Here is a 23,556-nt window from a genome sequence, read left to right as displayed (position 1 = left end):
AGTGATTTAAGAATGGCCTCACTCTGAATCACAGAATGCTCATGAATGTCCTTGCAGAATGTCTTGCATGAAACTCAGTTTCCCCTTTTTGGGTTCTCTTCCACCTGCTCCAGAATCTGGCCGTTCCAGGGTTCATCGGCTGGTAGAGAAATTCCTCTGAAAGAATGCTTTTAGGGGTTGAAAACATAGGCTAGGTGTTTGCCTTGCATAAACCCAACCCAGATTCGATTCCCGGTACCCTGTGGGGTCCCTCAGCACTGCCAGGTGTGATCATTGAGATCAGAGCCAGGAGTAAGCCCTGGGTGCTGTCAGGTGTGACCCAAAACAAAGAAAACACAAACAATAACAACAAAACATCTTCAGATCGCTGTGCCCTGAAGAGAAGGATTTATTTATTTATTTATTTATTTTAAATGAATTACCATGAGATATAGTTACAAAGCTTTCATGATTGAGGTTCAGTCATACAATGATGAAACACCCATCCCTCCACCAGTGCACATTTTCCACCAATATCAATATCCCCAGTATCCCTCCTGCCATTTGCTTATAAGTGAACCAACATGAAGAGTGAAACTATGTGAAATGAATCGGAAAGAGAGGGACAGACACAGAATGACTGCACTTAAGAGAAAAGTTTTTGACTAATACTAGGTATTAATCAAATTCCAGAGCATCAGAAATTCCTCTCTTGTGTTTGTGTTGTGTTGGGGGCAGTGGCAGCAAGAACCCCCAATGGTGCATGGTAGGATTCCTGAGCACTCATCTGTCCTGAGGACCACCAGGATTGACCCAGTTCAGCTGCTCTGCAAAAGGACTCTCAAATTGCATGTGGCAAGTGGCATTGTGGCAGCAGAGGGCCACATCTGTGTCTCAGGACATGCTGAAGAGAACACCATTCCAGCGTACAGAATTTTCTAGAGCCACCTGCACCCCCAGGAGTTCAGCAGCACCCATAAGTACTGTAGGATGGGGTTGTTTTATTTCCTGGGTGCACCAGAGATGAGCTCTTTAGGCCATGGGGGAGGGGAGGGGGGACAGCTGACAAGTCCACCTTCTCTTCAGTGAGTGAGTATGGGGTGTGATGTGTGGCGGTCACACAGAGGAGGGAATCTGCAGGTGAGTACAGAGGAATGGCAGCCATCATTTCTTCCTACTCCCATCCTGTCACTGCAGCAGTGTTCCTCATTGAGCCACTGACTACCCATTCCTCATACAAGACCTGTTAGACAGAGCTAAGATGTAAGATCCTGACCTTGGTCAAATTGCAGTAACATAACTGCAGCACAGATGGAGAGGTTCCAGTGCATCAGAACTGATGCAGAGAACTTTGAGTATATTTATTTTATCTTCCAAACATACCAACTTTCTCGTTTCACAGATGAGGGGGAAACTGAGGCACACAACCCTTAATTGAAAGACTCCAAATGCAAGAACTAGAACCCAGCAAAGCCAGGGTTTAATTTTATACGCTCTAGTCCCCAAATATCTACCATTGCCAACTGTACCAATTTAATTTAAGAGAAATTAATATCCATTCCTTGCTAGGGATAGTGTTATGTTCATGTTACACAAACTGAAGGCAGAAAGTATGAGTGTCACTCCAGTTCATGGCTAAGATTAAGCAATTTCCGAAGGATTTGAAAATCAGAGCCTGTTCTCTGACCACAGTAGAATTATTCAGAAATTAATCATGAAAAGATACCTTTAAAAGACACCATGTATATGTATATATGCACATATATAAATTATGCCAATTTCTGACTCACCCAAAACCCAAAAAAGAAATCGCCATAAAAGTTAGTCACTGTATTCAGTGAAGCATTAATAAAATTTTAATGTATCAAATTGTGGGGTGTTCAGCTGCAAGAGAACTTCTATTTCAAAACATTGGTTTTGAAATGTTATGAATTTTCAGATTTTTTCTATTTCAAAACCAAATAGAAAAAAATCTGAAAATTCATAATTCAAGCGTCCATCCCAAGAAGCTAAAAAGGAAATGAGCAAATTAAACCTGAAGAAAGCAGAAGGGAATCAATACAGAGGCTGAGTTTAGTGAAATAGAAAACTACAGGAAATCAATGAAGGAAATCAACAGAACCAAACTCGTTCTTTGGAATGATCAGCTGCAGTTCAGCATCATGGAAGTATAGCACTTCAGTTTCTTGTCTTCCTCCTCCTGCCCTGCCCGCTACTGAATTCCAAGATAGGAAATTGACCTCAGAGTGATTTTTTTAAGCCAGAGCTCCTCCCAACAAAACGCTTTATATCCTTATCAATATTAGTTTGTCGATTCCTTTTTGACTTTTGAGTCTCTGCAAATTCTTTTCTAACTGTTCTCCTGTCTCTGTTTGTTCCATGCTAAGCAGATGGCCCAGAAATTAGCCAAAAGCAGGAAGAAGGTGCAGTACAAACGATTTCATCAGCTTGGTGTTATGCCTGTTCTTTTCATTTATTTACATTCTGCCTTTTTATGATTTCGTGTTTTTGTTTTCTGCATCCAGCAAGTTTTTGTTCCGATTTCTTTTTGAACCGCCCCATAAGCCAACGTTTTTCAAAGCTCAGTTGCCCAGCGTGGCTGTTTTCTGTTGCTCATGAGTCATTTCACTGCAGAGGAATGGCAGGGAGCAGATTGGAGATGTTACATGGATCACCCAGGAGTGTGGAAGTCCCCCCACCTGTTTCAGGAGCAGGAACATGGAAGGGACATGGGTTAGCTTATTCACAGACATGACTGATTTTCTGGATTGTCAGATTGCTGGATGCAAAAAAGAAAACTCGCTAATAACCACTGTACGCGGAGTAAAGTCCTGAGTGAATCAGACTGGCGTGCTTTTTTGGGTTGTGAAGCTTCTAGGCGCACTTATAGGCTTGCTTCCCGGGGATGTGGAGGCCTCGGGGCGCTTTCTTAGCGGGGTGGCTTTAGGAGGGCCTACTTGCTTCTGTGTGCTGTTGCAGAACACTAAGACCTCTTACCAGAACTGCATTCAGACGACTTAACATCTCTGCTAACAAATGGCCCCATCACAGAAACTCTTGACTTGTCCAAGTTCCTGGGGCAGGAGTCTATGACTCTTACTTCTTCCATCTCTTGGGCTCCAAAACCCTTCTAGAAAACCATTCCCCATTCCCCCATGGAGTCCAACCCACTGCAGTGAGTTACTACTTCTGCAGGGAAAGAAGGAAGGGGATGAAGGGGGGTCCCGATTCCCAGCCCCCGTATCCTGGAGATGCTGTTACCCCATGTTTCTCTCTTCTGTGTGGCACCCCCAGCCTCAGCCAGTCTAATTGGCCCCCCGAGTCTGCATGGATGTTCTGGTGACTGTGTCCACGCCCCTGTGTGTGAGCTAACCTTGCCGCCGTGCACCCAAGGCTGATATTCAACTTCCCCTTGGTGCCTCTTTTCTTCTCAGGCTCCCGAAGGCGAGTCTCAGCCCATGACCGAGGTGGATCTCTTCATTTCTACCCAGAGAATCAAAGTGTTGAATGCTGACACGCAGGTACCAGCGGCCCCCGCCTTTCCTGTGTGTGCCGCTTAGCGTCGTGGCAGCACAGAGCTGTACCGCTGCCTGAGGGTGGGCGTCCCTAGGGGCTGGCCTGCCTCCCTGCAGGTCAGGAGATCATGTCTGAACACCTGTTCTGCTGGGGGGCTTGGGGAGGATCCGGTGGAGAAGACTGAGAGTGACATTTTTCCTTCAAAACCAAAGTAAGATGCAATTGCTTCAAACTAGTGGGGATATTGTTGTACATTTTTGTCAGAGACTATTATGGTTTGAGGGACGTGCCCCAAGCCCAGGTAGGGGCATATTCACTGTCAGAAGGGTCTGTGAGCCCCAGATCTTCCTGCACATGGACCCAGAGGAGGGCAGTAGGGAACAGGATCTTCTCTTCAGGGTCAGTAGATGCACTACTAGACTCGCCTCCTCTCCTTCTGGGCCCAGGAGACGATGATGGACCACCCTCTGAGGACCATCTCCTACATCGCCGACATTGGCAACATCGTGGTGCTGATGGCCCGCCGGCGCATGCCGCGCTCCAACTCCCAGGAGAACGTGGAGGCATCGCACCCATCCCAGGACAGCAAGAGGCAGTACAAGATGATCTGCCATGTGTTCGAGTCTGAGGATGTAAGGGCCATTCCCCTCGCCTCCCTCTCCTATCCTGAGCCCCTGGTGTGTGTGTGTGTGTGTGTGTGTTTGTGTTGGGGCCATGGGGGACTGGAGTCTCCATCGCTCAGAACCTGAGTGGGTCCCCTTGTGCACAAAATGAGTGTTTGTTGAGCACGCCCTGTGTGCCAGGTGCTGTCCTAGTGCCCAGGTCATCAGTGGGCTGAATCATTTAGATGAACATCTGATAGAACATAAAAACAGGAGTGTCCTTAATAGACATTAGGAAGTGGGAAGTACAACAGGAGAAAGTAAAATGGAAATGAAATGGTTTAAAGGGATGATGCCTAGATCACCGTTGACCCCAGAGTATAGAGAGGTGAGGAAAAGATAGAATGTGAAGGGGAAAAGGAGGAGAGATAAATGAGAAGCAATAGGATATAGGGGTCAAGGGACTTGGGTACATCCGTGGTGTTAAGGAATGATAGAGCTGAATATCCAAACCACAGAGTTAATGACACTGAAATCATGAGCCCCGCATTTAACAACCAGACATGGAAAGATGCCTGCCAAGAGGGCAGCCTGGAGCTGGAGGAGGGGTTGGGGAGGGGGGCTGGGGACCTGGGAACACTGGGGGAGGGAAGCTGACACTGATGGAGGGGTCAGTGTTGGAGCTGTGTATATCTAAAAACTAACTTTGAACAACTTTTAGCAGAATATTAAAAAGTAAAAATAAAACAAGGTTGGAGGATAGAGCAAAGATGCCCAAACTTACGTGGTCTCATTCCACCCCTTTTGGGGGAAAAAAAAAATCAATGCCACCCCCTCCCAAATTGTCTTTCTTTTTAAAAAAAATTAATTAAAAATAGTTTATTGCAAAGTTGTAAGAAATAATGAATATACAATACGGTGTGCTTTTACCCTTTTTTATCTTGGTTTTGTTTTGGTTTGGGGGCCACTCCCAGCAGTGCTCGGGGCTTACTTCTGGCTTTGTGCTCAGAGATCACCCCTGGTGGTGCTCAGGGGACCCTGTGTGGTACCAAGGAGCCAAACTGGATTAGCTGTGTGCAAGGCCAGTGTCTTCCCCACTCTATGATTTATCCGGCTTGGCAGTCTCCCCTTTAGGAAGAATTTTCACAAAATACTCAAAGCATTGCTCTAAAAGTAGCACAAAGGTGAAATGAAGGGAAAGCAGGTGGAGTAGAATTGTACTGAGTACACGCTGTCGTATGCCAGTGCTTGGGCCAACCGTTCCAGAAGGAATGATGGAAGCCTCCGATGTTTACTTTGTTAGTAAGTTTGGATAGAGAACACAGTTTTCAGCTGAATGTTGTATACACTCTGTGCAACATGGTGAGTTGAGAGCTAGATGAGAACACAGGTGGACAGAAGCACTAACATGCACATACACACACATGCACACACGTCCACACACAAACACACATAGAGTCACCCTGTGAGGCAACAGATTTGCAGTGATGTGACTTACCAGCGACTCCATGCCAAGATCAGCAGCCTAGTGATCAGGCTGCTGTTTTCCCACCTCCAGCCCAGGGAAGGGAAAGGCAATGCCGGGAGGGCCCAGGCACTGCTTACCAGATCACACCTGGGCGCAACTGGACACAGCTTGGGCCCCGGCAGCCAAGGATAGATCCAGCCAAATGTAAGAGGATGCGAACTACAGAGAGCAGCACAAAGAGGCTGACCTGAAACAGCAAGAAAGTAGCCAGTTAGAGGGGCTGGAGAGCTAGAACAGCGGGCAGGCCATGTGTCCTGCACAAAGCTGGCCTGGGTTCAATCCCCAATACCCACATGGCCCCCAGTACACCATAAGGAGTTATCCCTGAGCACAGAGCCAGGAGTAAGTTCTAAGCACCACCATCTATGGCCCCTAAACCAATTTAGTTTATTTAAAAAGAGCTGATCCTGGACTCAGAGGACACAGCCTTTCTGTGTGCACAGATGCCCAGGCATAAGTTGAAAGTCGTGCAGAAAGTCGAACGACTCGTAACAGTGTTGGACTCGCCACATGGCAGAGAGCCCTGCCCCTCCGAGTCCTCCCCGCTCCCTATGCCAGTGACTCCTTAGTGCTGAGTCTGAGAATGGTCTCTGGAGAGCAGGGTCACCACGGAAAACACCAGGCTGCTGCCCAACTGTCCTGAAGGGGGCCCTGCCATCTGTCTCTCTGTCCATCCTGCTGACCCTCACACTCTGTCCAGGCCCAGCTGATCGCACAGTCCATCGGGCAGGCATTCAGTGTGGCGTACCAGGAGTTCCTCAGGGCCAACGGCATCAACCCCGAGGACCTCAGCCAGAAGGAGTACAGCGACCTGCTCAACACCCAGGACATGTACAACGATGACCTGATCCACTTCTCCAAGTCGGAGAACTGCAAAGATGTGAGTGTGCAGAGTTGCGCAGGCCACTGTCCCCAAGGACAGAACTTTCGTGTGTTTTGGGGATTGCAGATAAGGGAACGTGTTGATACAAACACCTAAGGTCGTGTGTCTGTAGTTTGGCTTTTGTTTGGGGGCTACTGCCATCAATGCTCAGGACTTACTCCTGACTCTGCACTCAGGGATCCCTCCTGGGGGTGCTCAGAGGCCTGGGATCAAACCCAGGTCAGCTGTGTGCAAGGCAAGCACCATCACTGGTAAATATTTCCTCACGTAAGTAGACACACATGTGCTCCGATACTTAGCATAGGGTAGCTGTGGCCTGATGAAACCCATTTCCAGCCAGCCCCAACTCCAGGGCACTCAAACTCCCTGTCGGGGCCTTCCCCGCAGAAGTGTGTTAGCCAAGCCCTATCCTAGGTCACAGTATCCTGCTCACATGTGGGTGCCCTTACCCCCAGTACTTTAGAAACAATCCTTACTTAGAAATGGGTCTTTTAATTTTTTAGTGCAGGGAATCAGTCCAGGCCTCATGCATACAAGGCGTGTGCTTCATTTACCACTGAGGTACACTGATCGATGGGGTCCCGCAGGGCCCACAAACACTCCATCTCCCAAGCTCTGCTTCCATCTTCTATTAATGTACAGATCTCACAGTGGCGCTACCCTTATCATCTTTCTTTTTTCCTTCATCTATGCAGGCAGAGAAATGTTTCTCTTGCATATTGACTTTTAGCTCAAGAATCTGAGTGTTATGGGGGCTGGAGCAATAGCACAGCAGGTAGGGTGTTTGCCTTGCATGCAGCCGACCTGGGTTTGATTCCCAGAATCCCATATCATCCCCAGGGGTCTTAATTCCTGAGTGCAAAGCCAGGAGGTAACCCCTGTGCATTGCCGGGTGTGACCCAAAAAGAAAAAAAAAAGAATCTGAGTGTTAGATGTGTAAAGCACCATATAATTTGATGAAGGTGAGGGTGTATGTGAGGGTGTGTGTGAGTATGTGTGTGTGTGTGTGTATGTGTATGTGTCTTTGTGTGTGCACATGTGCATATGTGTACATGTGTGTGTGTGTGAATGTGTGTGTGCTTGTGTGTGTATGTACGTGTGTGTGTGAACTTACGCATAGAATTTAGAAGCTCATTCTGGAAGCCAGAACATGCCACCAAAACTTCCACCCACACAGCTTCTTCCCTTCTTCACTGGGGACAAGAGGAGGAAATAAATACATAAATAGATAAATAGATAAAGCAGAACCCTGGTTCCCCTCATAGTGGCATTGTCAAGACTAGATATGTGAAATCATATCTGCACAAAAGGGCAGTCGTCCGTGTTGTCATTCCTTAACCATGGACTGAGAAGAAGACAGGCCTCGCCCACGTCTGGGTCATCAGGGAAACAGTCAGGACAGGGGAGAGGCGGGAGACACTTTGGTTTCTAGGCCTCACACCCAAGGAGTGCTGATTCTGATGTTCGTCTAAGTGTCTTTCTCCTGCCAGGTCTTCATCGAGAAACAGAAGGGAGAAATCCTGGGTGTGGTGATCGTGGAGTCCGGCTGGGGGTCCATCCTGCCAACTGTGATCATCGCCAACATGATGCATGGCGGGCCTGCCGAGAAGTCGGGGAAGCTCAACATTGGGGACCAGATCATGTCCATCAACGGCACCAGCCTAGTGGGCCTGCCTCTGTCCACCTGCCAGAGCATTATTAAGGTATGTGGGAGTGCGGAAAGACCAACTTCTCTGGTTGCCCTGGGATGAACTGAGTCTGGCTGTGATTTCTCACTGATATTCATGGACAGACTCAGTGCCAGGCATAGAAGGCTGTCACATATTCGGTGCCATGTACAGTCGAGGAAGCAGCTGCAGAAGGCTGGCTTTTGGGTTGTTTCTTCCAGGCAACTACAGATCTGCCCCAAAATCATTTTCAGTTGAGGGGTGACGTGTTGGGCTCCGGGAACCCCACTCTCAACTCCTGCACCCTCCCAGGCATCTCAGCTCCCTTGCCATGGTCCTTCCTCCCAAGCTTGGTGGCTTTCTCATCTCAGCCCCATAACCTAGATAGTCCCTTCCAGATGGCTGACAGTGCTTGGTCGATGTGCCAGCCCTTGGACAAGTCCTGGAGATGCTCCCAATCTAAGAGCACCTTTCCGCCTTACCGCAATCTTCGTTGAGTCAGGAAGGTTATTTTAGCCCATGTTGGTCACCACATACACCAGCGCCATCGAGGGGAGGAAGCTGGGGTGTGGCCTGAGCAAGACTGTTGTCTGCACTCCAGCTGATGATTTTGCATGAAACTAAGAGCTGCTTAAAGAAAAGCCCACGATGAAAAGAAATTAGATGTTCTTCTTAGAAAGGAGGCTTCACTGTGCAGTCTGTACTGGCGGTGGGGGAACAGGCTGTGCTCAGGGCTGACTATGGCTCTGTGCTCACAGGTCATGCCTGGTGTTGCTTGGGGGATCATAGAGGGTTCTGCAGTTTGAACTGGGGTCAGTTACATGCCAGGCAAGTGCCCTACCTGCTGTACTACCTTTCCAGCCCTCCATAAACAGTCTTCAGGACATACTGGAGCCTGCTCCACGTCAGATGCTCCACACCCTCCACCATGTCCGTAGACCTCACTGGCTCTGTACCCAGCTGTGTCACTGCAGGCATGGTTGCTGGGATCCTGTCACTGTTTCCTCCAGGTTTCCAGAAAAAAAATGTAGGTTTAAACATCACTGTGTGTGTGTGTATGTGTATTGGGGATAAGTGTGGATGAGAATTCATTTAGTCATTACTCAACACAAACACACACACAGAGTTTCTCTAAGCAAATGATAATCATAAAGCCACATGTTTGACCACAGTCTAGGGCTGGGAGGTCAAGGCGTGTGTGTGTCTGTGTTTGTGTCTGTAGAGCACAAAAGTGGGTACTTCACTTTAATGAAATCAGACTTCATTTCCTATGAGATTCTCACATGCAGAAAAAAATAGTCATCTTTGACTTCATCTAATTTCTTTTTGTTACATTTTACTTACACTTAAGATAATTCCACCTCTTGCTTGGCATCATTAAAGATGGGACTAAGGGCTCTACTTTGAACCAGCCAGTGTGTTCATTCAGTCAGGTTTCCTTGAGCCACTCTAGGGAGAGCTGAAGGTGGGAGCCAGACAGATGTGTGGAAGGAGCTGATGGCAGATGTTCTCTGCACCCTAATCCCCAATAGCTGAATAATGGTGGGATTATTGTGAGCTGGAGCGGGTGTTGTCCCTGGTTTCAAAGGTGGGTGGTGAAGGAGGTAGGTCAGGGCAGAAAGGCAACTGGCCTTTTAGGGGTTCTGCTTGAATTGCTGAGGGAGGGGCAGATGACTTTGCTACAGGGAGAGGAATACCAGGCTTGAGCTGGCCACGGAGATGGGCCGGAGTGACAATGTGCAGAGGCCAGCATTGGGGAGAGCACCCTGGCTGTCGTCTCACTCTCGCTTGCCAACATTCACAGGGCCCCTTCTACACCAGTGAGCAAGTTCCCCCTTCTCTTCCCTTCTCCTCCTCTCCCCTCTTACCTCCTTCAGTTTGGGGAAGCACCTAGCAGTGCTCAGGGACAATTCCTAGCTTTCTGCTCAGGTATGACCCCTGGTGGTGCTCCAAGGAATCATGTGAAGCCAGGATTTGAACCAGAGTCACAGCCATCACAGCTGCAAGCAAGTCAAGTGCCTCACCTACTAGGCCTGACTGAGCAGCTTCTAAAGCCCTTTGCCCATATGAGAAACGGCACATAAAATATGATATAAAGATGATTGCCAGCACATTAAACATGAAATGGACCCCAAAGAGTGTGGTCTTGTAGAGAGGCAAAAACTGAAAGGACTGGGGGGCTAACGGTGGTGGTATCCCTGTGACTCTGGGGGGTTCTTAGCTTGTGGGTTCACTTGCAGAGCCTTTGTGGAAGATTTCTGTGGGGTGGGTGTTGACCTCTCATTGTCTGAGGTAGGAAACTGAGACCCAGAAAAACAGTATCAACCAAGGTCACACCAAAGTCAGACGATTCAACTTGCCAGATGTGATTCCAGCGGGATGCACAGTCAAAGATTAGCTTCTAGGGGCTGGAGCGATAGCATAGCAGGTAGGGCATTTGCCTTGCACGCAGCCAACCCAGGTTCAATTCCCAGCATACCATATGATCCCCTGAACACCACCAGGAGTCATTCCTGAGTGCAGAGCCAGGAGTAACCCCTGTGCACTGCCAGGTGTGACCCAAAAAGCAAAAATAATAAATAAAAAATAAAACATTAGATTCTAGGGCCTTGAACCCTAGGTGTATGGTTCTCAGATGAGGACAACTAGCGCCCCAGGAGACATTTGCCATCTTCAAGGATAGTTTGAGTTTTTCCGGCTAGGGTGGAGGAGATGCTCCTGGTACCCAGTGGCAAATGGCCAGGGATGCTGCCATATGCCCAGGGTGACCAGGAGGTCTTTCCTAACAAAGGGTCAGCCACACCCCATGTGAGCAAAACAGAGATGGGGTGGCTGGTGAGGGGTCCAGGGCTGAGATGAGCTCACGCAGGAAAAAAGAGAGGGATACCCTGGGAAGGGAAATCAGATCAGGGAAATCAGATCAGGTCTGGAAGCAATAGGAGAAGGAGGGGGAACTTGCCTGAGGCGGGCTGGGGTCTGCATGGGACCCTAATATAGTGTGAGGATGCCCATCAGTACCTGCCACGCACGCTCTCTACCTCTCCCTGTCTCGTGATCCCAGCTTCTTTTTTGTTTTTGTTTTGTTTTAGAGTCCCACTTGATGATACTCCTGGCTCTGCACTCAGGAATCCATATGGATTCCAACCAAACCCAAAGGGTTGCTGGGGATTGAACCTGGGTTGACTGTGTTCAAGACCAACTCCCTACCCACTGTACTATCTCTCTGTCCCTGCAGGGCCCCTGCTTCTTAAGCTGGGACCCGTGGCCCCTTATTATTATGGGTCCCCTAACTGAAGGTAGGAGCCATGTAAAATTTGGCAAAAGCCAAAAGGCTTCTGGACATACACAAAAATAAACTCAAAGTCAACTTAGTGTAAGGAATCCCAGCTGTTACTGGCAGTGCTTGCTCCCTCTTTCATTTCCTGGGTGAAAGGAGGCTGCAGGGTCTGAGACACAGCACAGTGGTTAAGGCGCTTGCCTTGGATGTGGCTGACCCTGGTTTGAATCTCGGGCTCCACATACAGGCCTCACGGACACTGCCAAGAGTCCTTTTCGAGCACCAAGCTCGGAGCATCCCCCAAGCAACCAAAACAAAACCCCATGCCATCTCTCTGGTCCCACAATAAATGTTTTTTTAATTTAATGTTTATTTAATTAAAGAACTGTGATGGGCAGAGTTATTGATAGTTGAATTGTAGGCATACAGTGTCCTGACACCAGTCCTGCCACCTGAGTCAGCTTTCCCCACAGCACATTTCAGAGTTCTGTGGTGTCGTTCAGATCTCACGACGGCAGTGGCATTGTGTCTGTGCTTCTGATGTGTGGCTCTGCCGCAGCTGGAGGGAGAGATGAAGTCATGCCCTTAGCTGCAGCCTGGTTGGATGAGACAGTGTCGAGTGAAGGAAGCCAGAAGGACAGACACACGATGATCTCACTTCTCTGTGTTCATAGAATGTAATGAAGGAGAGATGCTTCAGTTAGCCTTGACCCCAAAGTATAGGGAGGAGAAGGACAGAGAAAGAGCAAAGTCAAGGAGTGTGGAAGGTGAAACGGCCAATTATTTCATAGGCACCTCCAGTGAAATGGCAGCGCAGGAGTCCACGTTAACGGGCCCCAACTACGGCTTGACTTGAGGAGGCCATGCAAAGTCAGGGTTTGGATCTGGACTCAGGTCTAGAACTGCCTCCACCAAGAAGCAGGTCAGGCAGCTCAGGCCAGTTCACACAGAGGAGGGGCTCCCCTGGAGCAGGAGGAAAGTGGACAGCATCCTCCTTCACAGCCGCATCATGGCAAACTGCATGGTCATGGCAAACTGCATGGTCGCAGCCGCGTGGCGTGCGAGGCCAGGGATATCCAGGACAAGGAGACTGGCTGTGGGGCTTGACCCCGTGAATTCTGTATCCAGAGAAAGAAAATGCAAGAAGAGTACTTGCTGAAGTGAGTTCTTTGGAGAACGGGCTGGTTTCCCATTTGTTTCATTAATCAAGCACACGGGGACAGAGATTTGGTGGGAAAACAAGATCTTTCTTTACACTGGCAGCCCACCACTAGAAAAGCCACCTGAAGCTGTTGTCTGGGGACCAGGGTTTCCCAGAGCACTTATGTCAAGTATTGGTGGGGCTTGTGATTTATTATCTAGCATGAGCTGGGCAGTCCTGTCATTGGGGTGACCATATGGCACCAGGTACAGCCATGACTTCAGATAAGGAGTCACAGTCATGGCCACATCGAGGGAAGTTGGGAAATGGTCAGGGTTGTTTAAGGTAAGTAAAAGGGAGTTCCCTGAAATGGGCCCAGGGGGAGGGGCAGGTGTCTTCTGGTGCTGGGTTAACAGCACGCGCAAGTAATCACACACGTTACAGTTTTGCTCTGGATGATAGAAATCTCCTGCTTCCTCCCTCTTTCCTGTCCAAGTGCCCGGAGGATGAGGTGTTGCCCAGAGGTCGCTCCCAGCCAGGCCTACACAGGCTGTGTGTCACCAGGCGGCTGGTGTCTCCCCAGAGCCAGTGGTCAGGTGTCCTGCTTGCTCGGGGAGGCCTGCCCTTCCGGAGTGGAGCTCCCCTCGCCTGGGGTGCTGCTCTGCTCTTACTGCCCCGGGGTGCCCGTCTCCTCCTGACCCCTCTCTCCCACGGCAGGGTTTGAAGAACCAGGCTCGGGTCAAGCTGAACATCGTGCGGTGTCCCCCGGTGACCACTGTGCTTATCAGGAGACCAGACCTCCGCTACCAGCTGGGCTTCAGTGTCCAGAATGGAATCGTGAGTCCCTCCCCCTGTGCTTCCCCAGGAGTCTGTTGCAAATAGAGACTGCTTTCAGGAGCTCTTTTATTGGTTGTGAGTCCATCGTTTCTGGTAAGAATCCAGTCAGGGGGAGTCAGAGCGCCCAGCTCGATCCCCAGCATCATATGTGCCCTTCCCTCTCCCCCCACCACAAATCTGCCAGCTTCATGAGGCATACATAGCTGCGGTGACCCCTGAGCATAGCTGGGCCTGGGCAGGCCCGTGGTGGCCACAGGAGTGGTCCTTGTGAAAATCAGCTGCAAGCTGGAGATGTGGCAGTGTACTTGCCCTGCCTGGGGGTCGGGAGACTGGGCTCTGTACCCAGAAACACACACACACACACACACACACACACACACATGCACACATGCACACATGCACACATGCACAAACACATGCACACATACACGCGCATGCACCCACAGCCACATATGCGTGCGTGTATACACATGCGCGCACACACACACACACACACATATACATACACCCCAACTTCCGTTCCATCTCCCCTCTGTTTCCTTTACCTGTGAGCCTGGAATGCAGCCATAACAGCTTCAGTGTGTGCATGCTGCTGGTGATGGGGTGGGGGTTGGGGGGACCGAAGGCTGTCAGCTTGATGTCACTGGTCACTGTGACATTCCAGGAAGCTGTAGGGACCAAGTGCTGACAGAGCTGAACCATCCTCGGCATTCAGGGTGCCCTGAGACCCAGCAAGGCGTGGGCTCGCCCAGACAGACGTGGGCGAGGGCCCCACGCGGGCCTGCAGCACACTATTTCTTGTGGACAGAAAAAAGTGAATTGTCCAAATCCTAACAATAGGAGTGCCTCCAGGAAGAGGGTGCTGGGGGCGGGCGGGACCCAGAAAGTGCTTTTCTGTCATCCTTCCACCACCCCCTGCCAAGCTCCCCGAAGGGGCTGGTCCTCTTTCAGGGGGTGACTCACCTCTGGCTCCCCAGATCTGCAGCCTCATGCGAGGAGGCATCGCCGAGAGAGGAGGGGTCCGCGTGGGCCATCGGATCATCGAGATCAACGGGCAGAGTGTGGTGGCCACCCCCCACGAGAAGATCGTCCACATCCTCTCCAATGCTGTGGGGGAGGTAGGACGGGGCCAGCGTCCGGGGCGGCTGCAGGGATGGAGCCTCCCGTGCCACCACAGGCCTGCCCGGGTGCCCTACAGATGCCCTTTCTAGTCCGAGAACCCCACAACAATCAGAATATTCTGGCTCCCACCCACCCCTGAAGGGTTCTCTCAGCACAGCTCTGGGGAACGCAGGCCCAGTCCCTCTGTTGGTCAGCTGCCCGCCATGGCTGACCAAAGTCTTTCGCTGTGACCGAGTCATCTTATCAAGTACATCTGGGCCATTGAAGCCTTAGATTCAGGTGTGATCAACAGATCTATCTCCAGCAGCGGCTCCCTGACTTGTGTGTGTATGTTTGGGGGTGGGGGGGGTTGCTCACCTAGGTCCTGAGAGCTCGTTAGAGCTGGGGTCCCGTCACCTGCCATGCAAGGGAGTGGGCGTGGGAGTCCACAAACAGTTTACAGAGTTCTTTGTGGGGGCCGGAAGGACAGTTAAGGCTCTTACCGTGCCTGTCCCAGTTTGATACTCAAGTGGTTCCCTGAGCCCCACCAGAAGTGAGCCCCGAACACAGAGCCAGGAGTACGCCCTGAGCACCTCCAAACATGGCCAAAAAACTGAAGGAAAAACATTTTTGTGTGTGGAATAAATGAACAGAGCAGGGGCATCCAAAAAAATAAATATTATCTATTACCCTGGTTCCTCTTCCATCACCCCACATTTTCTTTTTTGGGGGGGGCACACCCTGCAATGCTCAGGAGTTATTCCTGGCTCTGCTCTCAGGGATCTCTCCTGGCATTGCTCATGGGATGCTGGAGATCAAACGCGTGCAAGGCAAGATAGTCCCGCTGTACTCTCATCCCGGCCCCATCGCCCCTTTCCCAAGCCCCTCCATCCCACACGAGGCCGCAGTGGAGAGCGCACAGTGCAGGAGGAGGGGTTTCTGGGGCTGCCTCCCCGCCCCCCCAGCCTCTGTCCTCACCCCCTTCTTTCCGCCCCCAGATTCACATGAAGACGATGCCGGCTGCCATGTACAGGCTGCTGACGGCGCAGGAGCAGCCCGTGTACATCTGAGGCGCGCCGCAGCCGGGCGGCATGCATGGAGGGCTGTCCTCACTCGTGGTTGTGTTTCTCGTGCTGCATCTGTGTGCCCACTGCGACATTCCCCTCTCGTGCGGGGGGCGCCCGTGCCCCCGCAGAAGGAAAAGAAGCCACCAGGACCGCTGTGCGCTCCGGCTCTGCCTGTAGGCACAGCGCGGCGGCTTTTCCCCATCCCTGGAGGACGGGAAAGAGCGACAGTCCACCCAGTTTCCACCCAGGGCCCTCCAGAAGGGCCTTTAGAAGTCCTGAGGAAGGGTGGACACTGTCCAAGCGGGGGACCGCCCTCCCAGAGGGCCGGGGGCACCGGGGGCGGGGAGGAAGCGGGCTCCCAGTGCCTGTCACCGGCACCGGCTGGTTGCAGGATGGAGGCGGAGGCAGGCAGCCCCCAGGGAAGCTCTGCCCTGCCGTGGTGTGCTGGGGCTAGGTTATTTCCACCCAGAGTTTCTGAGCCAACTTTATGCCTCTCCTAGAGCAAGTTTTCCTTTCAACATATATATGTCTTCCAGTGTGAGTCTCTTCCTTCACCCGGGAGTGGAAAGCGGGGTGGGGGGGTCTGCCCTGCGCAAGGGCAGTCCAGTATCCGCACCTGTCCTCGGCCGTCCGAGGTTTCCAGGTGTTAGACCCGGGCTGCAGTGCCACCTCCCACATGGCACACACACAGACTTCCCCGCGTCTCCTGGCCCCGCCATGCCCTCCCCCTGCACCACGCACACACTCCCCGGGACCCCCCCTGACCTCTGGGAGCCCCCTCCCATGGCTCATGAGCCCATGGCGGTCGGTGGCGAAGCCTGGCCCTGTCAGCACCTCCTGTTGAAAAGATAGCCCTCGTGGGTTCTCACACATGCATGCACGCACACGCATGTGTGCACACACAGGCACATGCATCTGTGCGAACATGGCCTGATCCCCCCCAAGGAGCAGCTGGGGGCCCTGGTGGTCTGTTTCCTTGACAGAAGGCAGGACCAGCTTGCTTCTCCTCTCAAGGCCACTCTGCAGGATGTAGCGTTGGGAAAGGCCAGGCACCAGGCTAATAACCTCAGCGATGCCTGGAAACCCCCAGGGTGTTCAGCAAACGCCTCTCCCCGCCAGGGCCTGAGCCTTGGTGGCTGGTGGAATCATCCCCTGTCTGCATTCAGTGCCTCCCGTCGGCTTGGCCGTCCCAGCTCCGCTCAGCGCTCGCGTGTCTCGTGTCTGCAGGAGGCTTATTCTGAGCCAGTTTCCTCCTCTTCTCCGGCCAAAGAGCACTTTTTCTTCACGTGGGTGGGGAGTGGCCTGGTTTGGTTTTGTCTTGTCCGCTTCGTGGCGTCAGTGGGGACCGGGGGAGACGCTCAGCTGCCCTGTCGTGCCCATTTCGCCTTGTTCTCTGTGACCTCCTCCGGGTCTTTTGCCGTGTCTGTGGAACCAGGAGCGCGGGGAACCTGTCAGCTGTCTGCATTTGTATGTCAGGAGGGATCTGTGGGGAGGGCAGAGGGGTATGAAAAGAAAGCAGGAGACCCCCTCGCTTCTGTCTGGGTCAGGAAACCCAAAGGTCCTGGGGTGTTGGCATCAAGAATCTCCCGTTCTAGTAGGAGCTGTGGCAGCGAGGTTTCCCGGCTGCCCCCAGGTCCTCTCCTTCCGTGTGGCTTCTCCAGGGGATCCAGAGTGGCCGGTCCAGTCCTACTGGACTTTTGAGCAGCCCCTGGGTCTGATCCCCCCCAAACAAGCAGAGCCTGGCACCCGGCTGCCTGCTTACTGTCCCTGTGGGAGCCGTTCGGCTGAGTGTCTGGTCTTAGCATGAAACACGAGTCATGAGTCGACCTTTCCGCAGCCCCAAAGAGGGAATGAAACCGGATGGAGGCCTTGTTGTGGCATTTCCGGTATCAGGACCTAGGGGTCAGGGGAGACCCCCGAAGACCCACACAAAGTCCCGCCCTGGCACCCTGCTCGCCTCTGCAGCCCCATGCGCCCCCTTCCCCACCCCTCATCATCTCAATTCATTTTGCCCAAAGTGGGAGGGGAAGGGACTATCCTGTATGTTACAGATCCTAAGATGTTTGGAAAGAACTGGGAAAAAAAACAAAAAAAAAAAGCCCCTGTGGCAAGCCCTCCCCGGAGACTGCCCTGTCTCGGGTGGTCTACCGAGTTTTCCATTGCTTCAGAGCAGAGCTGTGTGCCCCTCCCCCGAAACCTCTGCCGTGCAGCGGGCGGGGCTGGACTCAGTCCAGGGCGATGGGGACATGGTTCGTTTTTTCTCGGTGCCCAGGTTCGTTTGAAGGCGTCGGCCCTGCCTGTGCTTCACATCAACCCTGCAGCAACCACATCGCTGCCTGGGCCCTGCAGGTCCGTGGGGGGAGCGGGGTCTGTTTCCTTCCGACCCCCACCATCTCCGACACGATGCTGGGAACAGGGGGGACAGTACAAAGCAGCCCCGCCTACCGCTACCCCCAGCCAGAGCGCCACACTTGCTGCTCGGCGGGGCGGGGACGCGCGGGGACTCGGGGACTCGGTCTCGGGACAGATCCCTCTTCCCTTCGTCTTCCGTCGTGTGCAGCCAGGCTGTGCCAGGCCCCACCCGCCTTTGCCTTCTCAGCCGCGAGCATTTCAGGGAGCCACCATCAGCCTTGGGTTCACGCGAGGAAGAAACCCCCAGCGTCCGGCGCCTCGAGCCCCCCTTCCCATCACCGAGAGCGGGCTTTGCGGAGGCTGGAGGCCCCCCACCTAGGGTTGGGGGGCTGGACCCCGAGCCTCTCCCCGCCCCCCCCCATGGGTCAGCTTTCCAAACTGTGCCCAGCCCTGCAGCACTGGCCTCCCAGAGTCCCACAGTAACCTACTACCTCCCCGGTCGCTCCTGCCACCCCGCCCGCACCTCACGCCCTGTCCGCACACAAGGAAACACACCCACGGAGCCCTCCACGGGCCCTCCACCCAGTGGTGTGGCTGTTACTCATGTTTACAACCGAGAGCCACCTCGGGGGAGTCTCGGAGACTCCCACCGACGAGGCCCCCGAGTGGTTGGAGCTCTGCGTGCGTCTGCTCTTTCCCCGCTGCCGCCGTGGCCCCCTGCCCGTGCGCGGTGCTCACGCTTGAGTTTCTGTCCCCGCGCACGCGCATCGTGGATACCCCATTTCCCGTCCCTGCGTGCACCCCCACAGCGTGGATACCCCGTTTCTTGTCCCTGAGTGGGTCCCCACGGCGTGGATGCCCCGTTTTCCGTCCCTGCGTGCGCCCCCACGGCGTGGATGCCCCGTTTCCCGTCCCTGCGTGCGCCCGCCCAGCGTGGGCTCTGTGTGTTACGTCCCACCCCCTCGAGGTCGTGCGTGGGGAGCGTGGGGAGGACACTTCGTGTACATACTCAGCACAGTATGACCTTGTACTATTGTCCTGTAAAGGGGCTGAAATAGAGCTTATTGTAAAGCAAGCATCGGGAGAAGTAGAGTATTGTATTTGTAACAATAGCGTTCTTTGTATACACAGAACTCGGTGATCTCTATATATATGGATATAAATAGATATATAAATAAAAGAGATATTCGGTGAGCCTGGAATGTCGATGCCGCACACCCACTGAATGTACTTCCTTGCACAATCCCCACGGCCCGCCCTCCCCTCCCGGGCACCGTGTCGGGGTTGTGATGTACGTTAACAATGTGCCCTCCTCCCTTATTTAACTGAACGCTGATGTCTGTAAGAGTTGCTGCCACAAATAAACGAGAACTTCACCTCGTGGCCCCATGGAGTGTATTATTTTTTGGGGGGGAGAGGGCTGGGTCCCCTGGGTCCCCAGAATGTGCTGCTGGGCAGTGACAGAAAAGAGAGAGACAGAGACAGAGGAGAGAGAAACACAGACACAGACACAGACACACACACACACACACACACACACACAGACGGAGAGAGAGAGAGAGAGAGAGAGAGAGAGAGAGAATACATGTATGCTGCTCCCATACCAGGCAACCCAGTTTTGGAGAGGATGGGGTTTCCAGGGATCAAACTCAGAGCCTCTCACGGCTCTACTGTTGAGATACCTCCCTGGTACTTCAGTTATTTATTTTGATTTTGGGGTCCCACCGCACAGTGCTCAGAGCTAGCTTCTGGCTCTGTGCTCGGCAATCACCCCTTGCAGTGCTCGGGACCCTGCATGCGGTGCTAGGTTTCCAACCCTAAATTCGGCCACTGTCCTGCGCGAAAGCACGCCGTCTCCCTGGGCCCCACAGGTGTGCTCCTCATCAGCTCCCCGGGACGTCGCAGCCCCCAGACTCCATGCACACCCCAGTGAGGCCCAGACTGTGCGGAGCCTGTGAATGCTGGAGTCACCCCTTCACTCAGGTTGCCCAAAGCCCAAGTGCCAACGTGGCTCTCAGAACACTGAACGGTGGTGGTAATGCTGCACACCTGAAATTCAGAAAATTCAGGGCTCAAGAGAGTTCACTGCGGTTAAGGCTCTTGTCTTGCACATGGTCAACGCTGGCTCCATCCTGGCCCCTCATGGACCCCAAGCACCAGCAGGAGTGATCCCTGAGTGCAGAGCCAGGAGCAAGCCCTGAGCACTGCCAGGTGTGGCCCAACAAAAAACAAAACATAAATATATGTATATTTACATCATCATCATCACTGTCATCCGTTGCTCATCGATTTGTTCAAGCAGGCACGAGTAACGTCTCTCATTGAGAGACTTACTGTTTTGGCATATCCAATATGCACGGGTAGCTTGCCAGGCTCTGCCGTGCGGGCTCCATACTCTCGGTAGCTTGCCAGGCTCTACAAGAGGGGCAGAGGAATCAAACTCAGGTCGGCCGCGTGAAAGGCGAACGCCCAACCGCTGTGCTATTGCTCCAGCCCTATATTTATTTATAATATTTGCATATAATTTATTTATATGTAAATTATTTGCATATAATATATTTCTAATTATATATAATTCCACACATTATTATGAATTTGTAATTATACATAATTACAAAAACATACTGCTATGTTATATCAATAAATATATCACTGTATCACTGTCATCCCATTGTTCATCGATTTGCTCAAGCAGGCACCAGTAACGTCTCCATTGTGAGACTTGTTACTGTTTATGGCATATGGAATACACCACAGGTAGCTTGCCAGGCTCTCCGAGAGGGACAGAAGAATCGAACCTGGGTCAGCCGCGTGCAAGACAAATGCCCTACCTGCTGTGCTATCGCTCCAGTCTCAATAAATATATATGTAATTAAATAAAAGAACTTTATGAAATTTTTAGAAACCAGTGTGGGCTGAGAAGAAGGCTGAGAGAGGGAAGGCGTATGTCTTGCATGCTCAGATCCTAAGTTCCATGGGCCCCACTCAGACCCCACACCAGCACTAATATGGTGGTTCTGATGGCCTGAATAGAACCACACACATCATGTGACTCATTGGCCTATTCTCTCAGGCTGAGCATCCCTGGGAGGGGGCCCAAGGTCCCTGAGTAGTCCCACCAAAAATGGTGTATTTCATTCCACCCCACAGGTGCAGACCTTTTTGATTTGTTTTTGTGGCCACACCTGGCAGTGCTCAAGGCTTATGCTATGGGGTACCAGGAATCAAACCTGGGTCATGTACATGGCAAGCAAGAACCTTAACCCCTTTCTAACTCTCCACCCACAGATGCAGATTTCAGTCCCTAGATAAAAGAACTGCAAGCATGTTAATGGATTTTTTTTAAGTGGAGGAGTCACACCTGGTAATGCTCACGGCTTCCTCCTGGCTTTGCTTTCAGGAATTCCCCTAGGCAGTGCTCAGGGGACCATATGGAATGTTGAGGCTTGAACTCAGGTCGGCTGTGTGCAAGGCAAGTATCCTACATGCTTACTACTGCTCTTGCCACTGTATATATATATATATATGTATATATATATATATTTAACTTAAAAGCATGACTGTCACACAAAGAATGAAAATGTAGCTGGGATGTGTTATCTCATTGATGATAAGAAACATGCTAATAAAGCTGGTCATTTGGAGTAATATTTGGAGGAATTATTTCTAAGCCTTTAGAAAAGGCTGTTTCTAGTTAAATTGCTTGACTAGACATCTAGAACTGGTTAGTGTCCTTTATGATACTTTAACTGCCACCTTTGGAGCTCTTTTCCACTGCATACCACCTGCATCTCTAGTTGAGAGTGAGGCTGGGTTGCTGGCTGAGTAATGCTTGGTAACCTGGGTTTAGTCCCTGACCCTGATTGGTGCCCAGAGCACCACCAGGACCAACTTGCAGCACTGAGCCAGGAGTAGGCCCTCAACAAATGCTCTGAGTGCCAGGGCGATGCTTTGCATGCAAGAGGCTGGGCTCCAGCCCACACCACATGGTCTCCTGAGCTCTGTTAGGAGCCACTCGAAAGCACAGAGCCAGGAGTAGCCCTTGAGCATGCATGTGTGGGATCCCCAAACACAACCAAAACTTGCTATGTAGACAAATAATGCACCCAAAAATAGTTGAGAGGGGCTGGAGCAATAGTACAGTGGAACCAGCCTTGCATGCAGTCAACCTGGGTTTGATCCACTACAACTCACATGCTCTGCCCAGCTTACCAAGAGTAATTTTTGAGCATAGAGCCTTGAGCACTTCTAAAACAAAATAAACACCCCAAAACAAACAAAAAAGACTTAAGAGCAAGAACTTAGACATATTTATACACCATGTTCATAGCGCTGTCACTCAGTAGTCAGAGCATCCATCGATTGGTCCTTAAGCGAATAAACAAAACGTGGTGTTTACATACACTGGCATATTCAACCTTTATGAGGAAGCAAGTTCTGGCATGTACTACAAGTGCGAAGCCTCACAACACTCAGCTCCATGAAATGCTCCAAATTTCATGCTCCAATCAGCTCCAAAAGGATAAAGGCTCTGGTCAAAGTCACAGAAGCAGAAAGAAAGGTGGCGGTTGCCAGTGGCAGGCATGGTCCAATGAGGAGTTCTTGCTTGAAGGCTGGAAGATTTCAAACTGGGAAGGCGACAGGCAATGAAGTTTACACAATGCAAGTAACCATACTGCAGAAGTTTACGGTTTCAGATGGTTAAAATGTGAGCTGGAACCATCGTTACAATGGGGCAAGTTCTCATCTTGCACTTGGCTGACCTGGGTTCGATCCCCAGCATCCTGTATGAGTGATATGAGTGACCCACCATGAGAGACCTGAGTACAGAGCCAGGACAAAGCCCTGAGCGCAGCCCCCAAAACAAGCATTTTAAAAATGACTAAAGTAGGCCAGAGAGAAAGCCCAATGGGCTGACCACATGCTTTGCATGCAGGAAGGCAGCCCCCTTAGCACCACCGGAAGTGACTCCGTGCTCTAGCACAAAACTGGGAGTATCCCCCAAGCACCTTCGGGTGTGCTGCTCAAAACAAACGAACAAAAAAGGTTCAAGTGATCAGCTTTCTGCTATGTATATCTCACCACAGTTTTTAAAATAAAAACAAAGCATCCAATGAATTGAAGGTGTTTCATATCAGGGTACCCAGGAAAGCCCCACTGAGGAGTGGGATTGTGGGAGACCCGTGCTCGTGTGGCGGGTGAACTGGCCCACGGTTTGGGGCCAGATCTTCGTGGCTGCATTAGACTCAAGCTGGATGGCAGCTCAGAGGGGCAGAGAAACCGAGGCAGCGGTTGAGATGAGTGAGTTTATGATGGCAAGCGTGGGTGGTTGTGCGAACTCTGATGCCACATGCACACACATACACACAATTATTTCCATACAAACCCACACGCTCTATCACACTCAGCTCACACATAAAAACCACTGAGCTCCCAGCGCAAAACCTTCCCTTTGGAATCTGGCAACAAGCTGGCAGGATCTGGGATCTGGCGCCCTCTCGTGGACAATCCTGAGAAATGCCAACTCTAGACCACCACCTCAGCCTCTCAGATCTAGGATGAGTCATAGCCGCCCCTGGAGGGACTCTGGTTTTCTAGACTCGGAT

The 23,556-nt window shown here is 51.6% G+C and overlaps 1 protein-coding gene across 5 annotated transcripts in view; it reads left to right on the top strand.

Moving 5' to 3' along the window:
* The window catches only part of APBA1 (amyloid beta precursor protein binding family A member 1), a 227,202-nt gene extending 207,869 nt beyond the window's left edge, over nucleotides 1-19,333 (top strand). For 4 of the 5 annotated variants that reach the window (XM_055145942.1, XM_055145824.1, XM_055145889.1 and 1 more), the window contains exons 6-13: nucleotides 2,370-2,402; nucleotides 3,414-3,500; nucleotides 3,942-4,127; nucleotides 6,326-6,505; nucleotides 7,999-8,211; nucleotides 13,311-13,430; nucleotides 14,408-14,548; nucleotides 15,530-19,333. In XM_055145942.1, coding sequence (XP_055001917.1) covers nucleotides 2,370-2,402; nucleotides 3,414-3,500; nucleotides 3,942-4,127; nucleotides 6,326-6,505; nucleotides 7,999-8,211; nucleotides 13,311-13,430; nucleotides 14,408-14,548; nucleotides 15,530-15,601 — 1,032 coding nt within the window. In that variant the 3' untranslated portion in view covers nucleotides 15,602-19,333. The remainder of the gene's footprint in view (nucleotides 1-2,369; nucleotides 2,403-3,413; nucleotides 3,501-3,941; nucleotides 4,128-6,325; nucleotides 6,506-7,998; nucleotides 8,212-13,310; nucleotides 13,431-14,407; nucleotides 14,549-15,529) is intronic. The other variant, XM_055146063.1, reaches the window with a different exon arrangement.
* Nucleotides 19,334-23,556: the final 4,223 nt, after the last annotated feature.

This window comes from Sorex araneus, chromosome 1 (assembly GCF_027595985.1).
Source record: "Sorex araneus isolate mSorAra2 chromosome 1, mSorAra2.pri, whole genome shotgun sequence".
In the NCBI taxonomy this organism is placed as follows: Eukaryota; Metazoa; Chordata; class Mammalia; order Eulipotyphla; family Soricidae; genus Sorex; species Sorex araneus.
Note: the sequence above shows the minus strand (reverse complement) of the source record. Positions and strands in the feature narration are given on the sequence as shown.